We start from the raw sequence: 13,556 nt of genomic DNA, 5'->3' as shown, positions 1-13,556 counted from the left end.
CGATGCAAACACACAGGGAGTCATTTGGCGTCATTGGTTTTGTTGGCCTCGATGCCTATTATGAGACGGGAAACCTCGCTTTCCACATGAGTTTTTGATGTTTTTGTTTTCCACGTTCATGGCATAGAAGCCACTCAAATTCTACCAGTACCCTTCCACGGAAGGGATTAGACTTGTTTAGCATTTTTTCAGCAATCCGAGGATATCATGAAGGGTCGAAGCTGGTGGGTGTGCTGGCGTTGAGACTCAACCGAGCTGGGTAGGTATCGGATGATAGGGTGGGTTTTTGAGATGAAGTTGAGCTGTTATATATCCTAGCAACATGATGATTTTTGGCAATGAATGCTGGCTGCAAAACTCTGATGGTGCAGTACGTAATAAGTGCCTGTGTAAGATCAATCAACCCTATCTATCCGAAATGCTAAAGCAGTCACCCAAACGCCAGCTTGGTGGTGTTGTTCACCATCCAAAGTTCTCATTGTGCCACCATACGTCACGCCCCTTCATAACCCAGGGCGTGAGGCACCGGCGCAACTCCCTCCCCATCTGAACTGGTCCGCAGACCAGCACAGCGACCTTTTCATTCGTCCCTGTCTTGAAAATGTCGTCAACGATCTTTTGGAAGTTGGGCCGCTTCACGTTATGCTGGGGCCGGGAGTCCAACTGGATGTCACCACCGGCAGTGTCGCGAGTGCTGGAGACGCCCATGTCGCCCGTAAGGAAGAGCTGTACTTGGTCGTCGTCCATAAGGCTCTTCCCCGTGGAGTCGGCGGGAGCCCAGGTGGCGTCGCCGGGGGAGTGGACGGCCCAGACAAATTGGATGCGGGCAGAAGGCGTATCGGCGAGGATGGCATGGTAGATGGGCACGGCAAAGGTGGCACCGACACCACCAGCGACAAGGAGAATGCGACTAATTCCAGAGCCAACCAGGTCAGGGAAGGTCTTCCCTACGGCGCCGTAGGGGCCTTCGATGCAAAGGGGGATTCTGCCCTCCGGTGTTGAAGGAACGCCGGCCGCCGCAAACTCGGCGAGACGGGTTGTCATGGGTCCACTTCTCTTGCGGGCAACAAAAGTCAAGTCGCCGGATTCCTCATTGGCTGATACAACGGTGAAGGGATTGTAAAGAAATTCGAAGAGGAGGTTACCCGTGGAAAGGGGGTCGGGGTTGGGGCGGGATGCCGGTGGCAGGTTGAGATAGAGATGTGCTCCCGGGTGGGCTTTGAACTTGAGAATGTTCTTGCTGGGCATCGAAGCCGATATCTTGAGCAGGTCTGTACCAGGAATAGACTCGATTATGGCCGGTGCGGTGACGGTAATTATCTTCCGCGCAACAAGATCCAGCACGAGGAAACCAATGGCCAAGGAGACGTAGATCCTCGTCGAGGACGCATGAAAGAAGATCAACGGCGGCACGAGAAAGGCGGCAGTGAGGTGGACGACGAAGAAGACGCGGTACGACTGCTCGCGCATCTTGGCCATGGACGTGCCATTGAGAGCATGCAGGAGGGTGAAGGCGACGACGCCGGCGAAGACGACGTAGGCGAAGAAGCGCTTGAGCCAGATGCCGGACTCGATGAAGAAGACGTTGTAGAAGACGGCGTGCAGAATCAGCAGGAAGTAGACGATGCGGCCCAGGACGCGGTGGCAGCGGTTGAGGCGCTCGTGCGAGGAGCGGAAGAAGTAGCCAAAGGGGCTGAGATACTTGAGTGAGAGGAGGTACTGGACGGGCAACTGCGAGGTTGCGATGGCGCCGAAGCGTTTGGTGAGATGGAGATAATCTAGGGATGGTGTTGGAGGGTTAATTGCTAGGTAGAGGTTGGAATTGGCTGACCTTTGCCCGTCCCGCGAACACACAATACCAAGAGCCAGACGGTCCAGACGAGTCCCACGATCCATTCATCGCGATGTCCCCAATGCGCGCCGAGGAAGTACACGTCCTCGCCCATCCACCACAGCAGCCCACGCCAGCGCTGCGCCGCGCCGCCGCTCCAGCTCTGGCGCCGCGCCTTGACGGCCGGCGAGTTGGGCACCTCGCGATAGTGGCCCCGGGAGGCGCGGCGCACGCGGGCCACGGCGCGCACCAGCAGCAGCGCGGCGGCCGGCGCGAAGGCGGACCAGAAGCCGACGGCCGCGTGGAGCGCGATGGAGGCGTGGCGGAGGTGCTTTTCCTCGTCGGAGAGCGTGACGAACTCGTATGGCCAGCCCATGGTGGTTGCGATTCAGAGGCAATGAAGGGTGAGGTTGGCGATGGTGGGTTGCGGGTTGCGGATGCCACGTTATTGTTGCAAGTGAGGCTCAGACGCGGGCGTGCAGATATCACCAGGAATTCCCCGTTTCTTGATCTTTCTCTATCTCATCGAGTAAATCCACGCCCCGCTGTAGTTGACAATGACAGATCAATTGAGAATGCCCTCAATTGTGACCGTCCATGTTGCCAACTCACCCAGTGACGGCATCCGGGCTTCGTATCGCGGGAGGATCCGAGGCGCGAGTGCCATGGAAATTAGCTGCGTGCTATTGGCTGTAGCAGGGGTGGCCCCTGAACGGCCGGTGTCTGGGGATTCTAGATGCCATCTTGGGAATGCGGCTTGTCCAGCCACCAAAGTGCTTACCCTACACCTTTAATTTTAGAGTCTTAGACCATCGCCTTACCAACCGCCTGGAACCCAACTCATCGGATACAACTCCCCACGACATGGCTTACCGTTGTGTCGTCTCTTTGGCCACCCGCAGGCTGACCTTGGGAGAGGGGAAACGATCGGAAGGGAAGCGTGGTCTACAGAGGATTGTGCTTAGCAACACAGCTGGCATACAACGAGACACCGCATTCCTCACAACTCTACCAACTAGATATCCACCAACAAACAACCACGACAAGCCCGGCATCCACAGTGAGGCTCACAAGCTCAGTTTCGAAGCCCAGAGCATCATCCAATAAGAACCACGCCCGGTTAGCTCAATCGGTAGAGCGTGAGACTCTTACGAGAACGCGATCTCAAGGTTGCGGGTTCGACCCCCGCATCGGGCTATTCCTATGCACAAGATTCGATTGCGAGCAAGCGAGGTTTCATTTTTTTGCTCCGTCGTGCTGCTGTCCGTTTTTGGCGGTTGCTTGCTCGGTTCGTGGCTCGGATGGTTGTGCCAGGTGCTGGATGAAAACTCGGGATCGCTTATAGAAATTCTCATTTGATATCTATCGTACCCTACACTATCATAAGGTCCGGGCCCAGGTCGCACGCCAAGAACATAAAAGGGGATATATACCCAGGACACCGTGGAAACACCTGTGATCTGGATCATGAGTTGCTTCTCTAGTAAAATCATCATGAGCGGCAGAAACGCTACCCTCTTTTGGCCCATCCGTCAACAGTTGGCCAATTCTTCAGCCGACGCAGATCCTTGATATTAGTAAATTCGTACACCAGTCCAACCGACGTCATGTTATCTTTGCTGTATTCTCTGCAATGAATGCACTAGCTCAGCTCTTCCCCGAGTCGTGTTCGGGCTCGAACTTGGTCTCACCCAACATGGGGCCGGGTTGCGACGTCATGGCCGTCTGTGTTGCAGGCTGGGGCTGAGTCTGCACAGTCGGGCCTGTGGTCTGGGTTGGGGGTTGCGAAGGTCCTCGTGACCCTTGGCCACCAGTCGCGGCATGAAGTCGCTGGTCCAGAGCTCGAAGGGCAATAGCTCTCCTCCTCTCAGCCTCTGCGCGGGCGCCTCCTGGAGAGCTACGGTGGAGCATGCTGTCCTTACGAGGCACGTCGCCGTGAGGAAAGGGGGAGCACACACGCATGGCCACCAGAACGCCAAACACTTGGTCGGAGAGAGCGGCGACGACGGGTTTGACAGGGCCGGGGAAGAACTCGGCGAAGGCAAAGGTCTCGCTTGCATCGCCGTTGAGGGAGGCCGGCTGGGACGAATCGAGATCGGGGAAGACGGTCTTGTAGAATCGGAGGTACGTCCAGCTGGTGAGGAACCCGAAGAAGGCGAGCCAGAAGGAAGCTCTAGGCAGTAGTGGGGTGAGCGACAGAAGCAGGACGATGCCGATGTAAAGCAGCGGGAAGCGCGGGACTCGCAGCGACAAGATGCCGCGGAAGAGGGTCACGGTATGGGCCGGGACGAGCTGACTGAATGCCACGAGGAAGGAGATCTGAATGGGGATAGTTCCAGCGATGACGGTCAGACTAATTGGCACAGTCGCTAGTTAGTAGAAATTCGCATGATAGCGGGGATAAAATGGAAGCACATACGTCCAGCTCTCGTTGCGCGTCAGGGAGAAGAAGAGGACCATGACACAGAGTGTCAGAAAGTTGGGAACCACTGAGACGAGGGCAAGGAATTTGGCCAGTTCGGCCGACGACCAAGCTCTCTCAAGGTAACGACCGCCATGGTACAGTGTTGCAGCGGCAAGGGAAAGGGTGAAGACGTTGCTCTCGACGAACGTGGATGTTAGGAAGGTCCAGGGATAGATGATGGAGAGCTGGGGCACCAGCGTCAGATATGGGATGACAATCTTTGTGTTCTCGGTCCATTGGCGATAGCGGATGGCGGCGCTGAGGAGGGACTGGGCCACCAGACCGATGAGGAGGATCCGAGTGACGGGCGGGATGTTTATCCGCGGCGCCATGGCGGCGACGGTTCTGGAGGGGTGAGAGGGAGCAAGGGTTGCCAAGGAGTTTGCGGTCGAGGCTCGAGGTTTGGCGATGGGTAGCGATGGCGGATGTGGAGGCCGTGACGTGGAGGCCGATGACGTCGGAGATTTCGGGGTTGATCAGCTGATAAAGGGCCTCATGGAGGACTCGGTATATTCGTCCCTCGTGAGAAGCTCCACGGATGCGGGCGCGTTGACGTTGACGTTGGTGCTGGTACTTTGTTCGTTGCTTCTTCCCCCTTGCATCTAGGATGCGCGTTGTCTGTCCTCTCCAGCCTCAGAAGCTTAGGCTGCTGCAATGCGGGCGGCTCCTCTATTGGCCTCAGGCAGAAGCGCCTACCCTGCAGCGCCACAAGTGTTAGCTGAGTACAAAGGGCTACCGTCGTTGTACACCCAAACTGCCTCATTGAAACGTCATCTTCAAGTCATGATCTAACATCGAAGCTCCTTCGAAGCAGATTGTGGAAATATCGATAGAAGCTTTGTTGTAAGCCATCACCGACTTAACTGCGATCCAATGTGTTTCTTGCTGTGGGATACAGGGTGCATTGCTGTGAGAGTATGTTCCTGAATCGCCGATTCGATTCCTTGGAGGATTCGCTCCAGCTGTCAGATTCATCAACCTCGCTCAGATCAGAGGGAGCATTCCAGTAAGATAGAAGCACATCCCTGCTGCAATAAACATTGATACCCATAGTCAATGATTAACGCGATAAGGACGTGCAACAACCAGAGTAAACGTCGCATTCCAGTAATGACGCCATTCTTTCTAGCCGTAACCCTCAACGCCGTGATCATGACTGTGGAATATTGCGAGGAGGTTCGGCCTGTCTCGAGAATAGGTGACTACGAATTTGTCGACTTTCTCGTGGGTGATATCACCCTGATGGGATGCGGTTGATTGACTATAAAGTCTATCATCTCAAGGCATTTCAACAGCAATGCACCCACGGCAAGGAAATGCAAGGCATGTTTCCTGGGTCTAGATCACGCGTAGCGCTTCGGCATTGGATGCCGGCCAAGGACGATGAGACGGGGCTACTGGGATGCTCCGCCAAGCACCGGTGTGTTCGACTAGGTTGTTTCTTGGGGTCAACCTGATGCCGCATTACTGGTGCCTCTAAGGTGTCGAGCATCATGACTGTATGGGCAGGGTTATGCCGATATTGTTAAAGAGCAGCCCGCGTGCTCGGGAAGTAATTGTCTCAGATTGAAGACCAATTGTTCGGGCTTTCGGTGCGCCGGACCCGCTAAACCCGGAGGTTGTGCTCGCTGGTGGACGGGCGTAGTGGCAGTCGAGTGGGCTGTTTGCGGCATTGAATGGCGAGACGTGGACAGTGACAGTCGGTGAAGATTCGGTGGCCTCGGAGGATGATGCCCTGTACTTGCCACGGTATCTCACTTTGGAGACCTCGAATCTTGAAAGTGATTGGATTCCAGCTGGCGACATGATTGGCTGGAAACGCATTTTCTCGTCATTCAACCTCTGTCTGAAGATGAGCGAGTGGGGCAACCGAGGTGGAATGTCGTGCAGGGCAAGGCACGCCGCACGCCGCACGCCGCACGGCAAGCAAGCCACCCACAGCCCTCGCAGCCGTCGACCCTGTGTGTCGCAGGTGCCGCAGCTGGCGCATTTGCATCTGAACCAAGCCGAGCGAAATCTAACTGGCTGGAAATGGACCTGCAGCGATAAAGGAGAAGGGGATGGATGGGCATGCGCCTCTCCAGCTTGGTCATAGGGGCAACGCTCAGCTTGCTGGGTTGAATATTTCCACGTCCAAGGTACTTGCCGAACTTGGGCCATTTGCAGGTCCAAGTCCTCCCTACCGAGATGTTCAAATCAGACTGCCATCCAAAACGCGAAGACTTCGGGAATGCCAAGGTCGTCCCAGGGCCGTTGACCTCGTTGTGGGTTAGCGCATTTCCGTTCCAAACTTTGACGTTTTGTCATCACGTGAGCAGCAGGAAGATCATGTTCCTCGAGACAAGTGGTCTCCGTGTATCCAGATTCAGCCGAATGGTCACCACGCGAGGTCGGCGCTGCTGCCAGACCTAGTACCCCGTGGCTGGGCGGTACGGCTGGCTGCACTGCGCCGCCTACCGAGATCAGCGCGTCAAAGAGGGTGCACTGACACAGGTTGTCTTGTTCATGATGGAAGCCTGTGGAGTGGTGGGCGCGTGAGAATGCCTGGACACAACATCGTATCTTGACTTGGACTCGCCGAGGACTGGCAGGGGTGAGTGCCCTGGTCTCTCCGGGGTGAAGGGGAAGTCCCGGCCGGTGGTGCGTCTTCAGATCCCCAATCCAGGCCAGTGCCCAACAACAATCCTCACAGGCTGCTCGGCGCACCTCCATCACATCGACAACAAGGAGGTACGTACCGAATCCTTGCAATAGGCCCCAGCACGCGCATCTCGACTCCCCAGGGCTAAGGGCCTTATGGCCCGGGCCCAGGGCGCCGCCCACCCCCAGCCCGCGTGGGTTGCTTGGCGGCCCCTTTGACCGAGCTAGAAGTGTTGCCACGTAATGACCAGATGAAAGCGCTGAGAGCAAGGCTGCCGACAAATCTCACAACGTCCAGCTCGCCGTTTGAGCAGTAGGCACAAAGGCGTTGTGCTGAGCTGCTAGGCTGACCAGGGGTTGACAGGGGCAAGGTATCCCTGGGGATAGACCGAGATGCCACGGGTTTGGCAGCGCTCGAGAGAAGCATTGGCTGCTGCTTGTTGCTTTGCTGCCGGGAGATGATGGTGCGGTTCGGCGGGGCCAGGCGCAGCGAAGGAACTGGGGACAGTCCATGGGCCCTGTCTAGGATTTTGTTCTGTGTGGCGATTCCCAGCGCTTGGGAGAGTTTGGTACTCACGAATACCAGGAGGCTAGTAGGTCGTCGGCAGCACCCAGCGGGTTGAAGTGTGTCATGTCACGCAGCGTAGAGGGGACGAGATGAATGCATGCTGTGACATCCATCCAGCGTCATCCCCAGGCGTGCCGGGGCAAGTGTTTGGTGGGCCATCGCTCATGTTGTCTGTATCGCTACCTGATAGGGTCGTTGGTGTCCGACTCTCATCCGTCTCCTACCTGTGAAGGGGCGTCAGGGAGGATGCATCAATTCGATGCTGTCTCTCCTGCCACGACGCCAACAACAAACGGGAATCCGCGCATGTTTCTGGTCTAGCCATTGTGACCTTGACCTCGACATTGAACAAGTGCGCCAACAGGGGATGGGCCGGGGCCGGAACCTGACACATGTCGAAGTACCGATACTTGACGACATGGATGGTCTCCTCAATTAGCAGCCGATCTGCATTCGTCTCAGATTTTGGGAGAAAGGCGACTGCACCAACCCGAAGTGTGGGAGGGAGTGGAGCTAGCCTGGCCTTACCTAAGGTTTCCGTCGGCCCCTGATTGGCCTGTCGGCCATGTTGCCTCATGCACGAGTGAGCAACCCGTTGGACTTTGCGGCCACCATCAGGAAGCACAAAACAACAGGCGACAGCGGGACCGACCACATCGCTGGTGTCGTCGCCGGGCAGTACGTTTGTGTGTCGGACGAGAGGGTCTGAACCGGCCTGGGAGGCCTGGGAGCAGACTCAGCAGCGAGGAGGCCGGCGACGAACCCCCCGAGGGAGATCCCATCATCGAAAAACCCACCCGCCGGCCAGGAGGCAGCCCTTGGTCGTTCCCCTCTCGGCTCGCCTCCTTCATCCCCTCCCCTGTAACCGGAAGCAGTGGATCTTCAAACCTTGACGCTCGACCGCCGCTCTCCTTGGAAAACCAACGACCGACAGCCCCCCAATCACTGCCTGTGCGGACGAGACGAGAGGTACCTGTGTACTTCGTACGTTCGGAGGTACAGCGCTGCACAACAGCAGCTAGCAGGGAGGGTGCCTGTTTCTCCGTACCTACCGTTTTAAAGATGTGCGGCCTGGCCACCGTCGATGGAGCGCCCACGCCCTGGCACGTCTACTACGTAGTGGCAAGCCTGGCAACCTAGCCTGGCACGTTTGGCAAGCCTAACAAGCCCTGGGCTGATGAGCAAGGCGCGACTGGAGCATCTGGTCTTTGATGTTCCTCCTCCACGCCCATTGCACCCAGAAAACCCCTGCCTGTTCGAGCCTTCGCTCCGCAGTCCACGAGACCCGGCTGACGCATCGATTGGCTCACTATCCCCCGTCCCCGAGTACCGGTACCTGGCCGGCCAGCTGGGGGCGCCGGGGAGACTGCGGGCACAAGCGGAACGGCGCATGTATCGTCCTTCCATCATAGCACGCGACGGCACGTCCGATACGATTCGATGGCTCGCTGTCCCTATCGCGAGTCGCCCCGGTTGCCAGTTCGTGACGTCGTGTACCTTTGCCGCCCAACCAGGCGAAGCCAAGGGCACCACCTTTCACCTCCCGCAAGCCTGCGATTCATGATGCAACTTTCCACCTGGGGCTCCACTAGCGGCCAGCCCAGTCTTGCCCGCCCGCAGGTGCCGGGTCACTGTACCTTGAATTTAGCTGGGGCGCCGCACGCTGCCCGTACCGCCATTGTACTCCGTACTTCGGGCTAGAAATTCCATGCCCCCATTAGCGCCCCCCGTCAGCCCCGTAGTGACCTCAAGCCGTCCGTACGCTGTGCGTCTGGCTCCCAGCTAGGCAATGCTGCTGCTGGCTTGCAGGTGTGCAGGCGTGCAGGCGTGCGGGCTTGCTGCGTGCTTGGCAAGGTACGGGGATACTTGGTGGTGGTCCCTGGCGCCCACACCAGCGGCCACCCCAGTCGCCCCGAGTGGGAGTGGCAGAGCCAGAGCCAGAGACAGAATGGACAGAACGGGGGCAGAAGCGTCCAGGTGGGAGCGACAAGGGGTACGTACCGACTTAGCACCACCCCCGACCTTGAATTTCATCTCACTTTTGAGTCTTCACTCACCTTCCCTTTGACAACGCCAGATCTACGACCCGCGCCCATCACGACCTGGGGCCGACCTCGACGAGCCCTCTGACTACTGCTACGAATTTCGCTCCATCCGCCCTGACGCTTCCCCCCGCGACGCTGCCGCCAGCTGCGGCGCTCCCGGCTCCATGGTCGCTAAGGAATTCCTCGACTCGGACAGAGTCAACTTTCTCGTCTGGAGGTTCGTTATGTCCCCCCCGGGGCCCGGATGGCTGCCGCCCAACCCCCAGCGGCTGCCGTGCATCACCCGGCATCGTCTTTCTGTTGAGCTTGCGCTGATTAAGCCCTCGTTTACCCAACTGCAGATATCTGCTCGAAGGCAGTAGGTGGCACCTGAGCTTTGCGCGCCTGTGGCGACTCATCTAACCCTCACTCACTCGCAGACTACCGAGAGACGGCTGCCAAGTTCCAGAAGGAATGGCACGTTAAGCAACCTCATCGAGACTTTGACTTTGCGCGCCACGTAAAGAGCCATGCATTGGTGTCCGTCATCAACCGCGGCTTGCTGTACCACGCGCTTGAGCGTGAGCATGCGCATAACCAGGTATGGAACCTCCAAACTCATTCGTCATGTCGTCGATTCAACGCTTGCGCCGTCACTGTCCCACCCAGTGGTGCGGTTTCGATGGTGAAATGCGACATGACAAAACAAGGCCTAGGCTGACAGATTTGGGGTGTGCAGCTGCCTCAGGATGCGGCGGCTGCGGCCGAGGCGCTGCAGGTCGGCATCTTTGGGCCTCTAGACGCTCACCCGCCGGCCAAGGTAGAGGAGGAGGATGAGGATGTGGACGCCGAAGGAGAGGAAGAGGAGGTGTCGCGAAAACGGCCCCCCCAACAACTGTCAAATGGATCGCCGGCCAAGCGGCCGCGCCTCAGCAATGGCTATGAGAATGGCGCCGATGCAACCGCGCCCGCGACCACGCCCATGGATGTTGACAACCAACCCGACAACCACGCTTATCCGTCGCCCCTCGAGGGTGAGGCGGCGCCGCCGCCGATTGTACGTACTGACGGCCCGGAGCAGGGGACGCAGGTCGACAAGGTCGAGGAGCTGGCTCCAAACACCACCTTTATCCGCCTCATGGACGACGACCACGCGCATGCCCACGGGCCTGACACGACGCCGTCTCCCTCGTCCACTGGTCCTGACAACGCTCCCATCCTCTTGCAGTGCGAGTGGAACCCCAGAGACCCATCCATTCTGGCGGCTGCTGGAACCGATGCGCTAGCCCGTGTTTGGACCATCTCGCGTGCCACCACACCCCCGGAGCCCGGTCAAGATCACGTGTCACCCCACGCCCACTCCCTTCTCGACCCCGAGGCCCCCCGCGATACGACAGTGACGGCGCTATCATGGACCTCGGACGGTGCCTCAATTGCGGTGGCCACGGACTCGAAGAACCAAGCCGCTATTAACGTGTGGTCCGTCGATGGCACGCACCTGCAGACTATGGAGGTGTCGGAGCCCCCAGTCATTAAGCTCTCCTGGAACCCGAGCAACACTGCCCTGCTGGCCATCTCGCCTGACAAGGGCGGTGCTCTGGTGACTGTGTACTATTCTCCCGCTGGCAGCTCTCTCTCCTACTTCCTTGCCGGTCACGATATTGCCGCGACGCCCCTTGATGCTGCTTGGACGAGTGATGTGGAATTCCTACTAACAGGTGGCGACCTTTTGCTCTGCCTACTCTGTTCCGACACAACCATCTCTCAAGTGAGGAAGTTTGAGACAAAGGAGGATGATGGTTTTACCCAAGTGCTCTTTGATTGGCGGTCCAAGCTGGCGGCCACTTCGAGCGACAAGGGCACCCTCGACGTAAGACTCAAAACTGGCAATCTCGTGGTATTGTAGATGCTGACTCATGATAGCTCTGGGACGAGTCTGGACAGAGGAGATCGATATCTGCTCACCAAGGAGCCATTACCGCAATGCGTTGGCAGCCTCTCCCCGCGAACCAACCGGCAGCTGACGATGAACGGTTGATTGCCACGGGTGGCGACGACTGCGCCATTCTGATATGGAACGCCCGAGTACCGGAGAGCAAACCCAAGTGTTTCATGACGATGGATTCCCCGATTGTGCGACTTGCTTTTACGCCAGACGGCGCCTTTATTGCGGGAGCTACAGCAAATCAGGTGCTGATTTGGAAGGTCGGAAGCCACGCCATGCCTCGAGCCAGCTGGAGCAGACCGAGACACCCAGGTTGGCTCAGCCCGAAGGCGAATTCGGAACCGGAGGAGGAGGATGAGCATTGTTTGTGCTGGGATGCGGACGGACAGAAGCTCGCTTACGGCTCTAATAGCAGAGTAAGTGAACCAACGCGTAAAGAAAGGTGGCAGACATGGAGGTACTGACGATGAGATAGCTTGCTGTCATCAACTTTAGCCGGTGACGGATGCTTCCAGGCGATGAATAGCCAAGTCGAAGCAACTAATGCTACAGCCCTCTTATTCAGGAGGATGCGAGGAAGGCGCCAAGCTGAGACGACAAGACATCTTGACATGGACGCCCATGGGCTACGCCGAAATGCAACACTGATCATATGATCGATATAAATCCATACCGAGGAATGAGACGAATTAGGACGCGGGACACTGGGTACCTAGGCTGGTAATGTCTATATGGGCTTGGACAAGACCCGACGACGGCTTTCTCGCGACACCCGCACCCGAATATTCTTCTTTCCTTTTTCCTTTTTTCCTTTTTTTGTATACCACGACGACCACGGGCTGGCTATCCGTTACAATTACAAGACAAACCAAACAACCTACAATTGGGATACACAACTTCTCAAAGTCTACACGAATTCTCTTGATGAACGGCCCGGATAGAGGACAAGGGAGTACAAATGTTATGGCTTGAAGTTTTTTTTCTCTTCATCTTCATTTCTTGCGTGCGTTTGCTGAGATGATCTGGATGCGGCATATGGATCACATGGGGCTGGGAAGGACGGCAGGCATGCGGGTGGACAGGGCACCCGATCGAGACGGTTGGGATTGCACCTCTGACAACGATACTATTTCCCTCGTTTTCGGATCGTTTACATTTTTCTTGCGTCTTGGTGTTAGCAGTAGTGTACGAGTATATACCATACAATTCGGTGGGTAGGGCGAGGGCTTAGGCCAGGGGGTTCGGAAATGGCGAAAAGAAAGGATTGAAACCTGCATGAAGAAACGAGAGAACAAGAAGACTGTGAAAGTGTAATGCTCCGCGTGAATGGATTGGGGATGGCGATTTCCCAGTTGAGGATTTCGTGCAGCGCGGGACAAGCTCTGGCAGCATCCGGCGTCAGCCAGCGGCGTCAGGCAAGCCAAGTGGCGGCTTCTAGCGCGGCTGGGACCAAGATTGATTGACTGCAGACTCGGACTCGATGGACTCGGCCTTGCCAGGGGGGGTGAGGACTCGGCCTTTGTCAGATCGGCCCCTCATCGCCTGTGCATTGTCCTTTGTCATATTTCATTGCTCTTATTGATGAATCACATTGTGAGCGATTGGGTGTGCATGGCCTATTGTCATGAACACTCACTCATCCGATCTTGTCCACTCTCACCCAGTTCCGTCCAGCTCTGTTTAGTTCCGTCCATCTCGGCTCCGATGGCGTTCTGTGTGTCTTGTCTTGGCCCCCAGCCGCTCCATACAAGGCCGTCTGATGTCATGCCCAAATGCGTGCCGAATCGCAGCGCAGCGCATCGCAGAACGCCAAGCGCCGCACATTGCGTTCGCGGCGCATCGCATCGCACCTGAGAACTGAGCGAGATCGTTCTGGCCCGTTCCGCTCCCACGAATCACCCGCTCCCACGCCGCACACACCGGCCACAAAAGCCCCACTGCGGCGCTGCACCTCGCTGAACTGCATCTGCACCTACTGCACCTGCTGCACCTGCACCAGCGAGCTGAGTCCACTGCAGATGCAGGCCAAGCAAGAACGAACGGGAGAGATCCTTCCAAGCTTGGCCATGCCGTCGCACTGGTTC

The 13,556-nt window shown here is 57.3% G+C and overlaps 3 protein-coding genes and 1 non-coding gene across 4 annotated transcripts; 2 read left to right on the top strand and 2 right to left on the bottom strand.

The window, feature by feature from the left end:
• Positions 1-342: 342 nt before the first annotated feature.
• BGZ61DRAFT_412920 (uncharacterized protein) lies at positions 343-2,452 on the bottom strand. Its single transcript, XM_046243302.1, has 2 exons — positions 1,832-2,452; positions 343-1,778 (listed from the first exon to the last, which is right to left on the bottom strand). The coding sequence occupies exons 1-2, from the start codon at positions 2,205-2,207 to the stop codon at positions 460-462; spliced, it is 1,695 nt and encodes a 564-aa protein (XP_046109955.1). The 5' UTR covers positions 2,208-2,452; the 3' UTR covers positions 343-459.
• A 493-nt stretch (positions 2,453-2,945) lies between these two features.
• Positions 2,946-3,028, top strand: BGZ61DRAFT_t54. Its single transcript has one exon. It is a non-coding gene; the product is annotated as a tRNA-Lys (tRNA).
• Positions 3,029-3,164: 136 nt separating this feature from the next.
• Positions 3,165-4,992, bottom strand: BGZ61DRAFT_443826 (eukaryotic integral membrane protein-domain-containing protein). Its single transcript, XM_046244923.1, has 2 exons — positions 4,251-4,992; positions 3,165-4,184 (listed from the first exon to the last, which is right to left on the bottom strand). The coding sequence occupies exons 1-2, from the start codon at positions 4,625-4,627 to the stop codon at positions 3,479-3,481; spliced, it is 1,083 nt and encodes a 360-aa protein (XP_046109954.1). The 5' UTR covers positions 4,628-4,992; the 3' UTR covers positions 3,165-3,478.
• Positions 4,993-9,548: 4,556 nt separating this feature from the next.
• BGZ61DRAFT_136173 (WD40-repeat-containing domain protein) lies at positions 9,549-12,085 on the top strand. The gene is made up of 6 exons (XM_046237224.1): positions 9,549-9,765; positions 9,890-9,906; positions 9,968-10,128; positions 10,267-11,397; positions 11,451-11,888; positions 11,948-12,085. The coding sequence occupies exons 1-6, from the start codon at positions 9,713-9,715 to the stop codon at positions 11,972-11,974; spliced, it is 1,827 nt and encodes a 608-aa protein (XP_046109953.1). The 5' UTR covers positions 9,549-9,712; the 3' UTR covers positions 11,975-12,085.
• Positions 12,086-13,556: the final 1,471 nt, after the last annotated feature.

This window comes from Ilyonectria robusta (assembly GCF_021365365.1).
Source record: "Ilyonectria robusta strain PMI_751 chromosome Unknown BGZ61scaffold_3, whole genome shotgun sequence".
Lineage (NCBI taxonomy): Eukaryota > Fungi > Ascomycota > Sordariomycetes > Hypocreales > Nectriaceae > Ilyonectria > Ilyonectria robusta.
The sequence above is the reverse complement of the archived record's forward strand: the minus strand, read 5'-3'. Positions and strand labels throughout refer to the sequence as shown.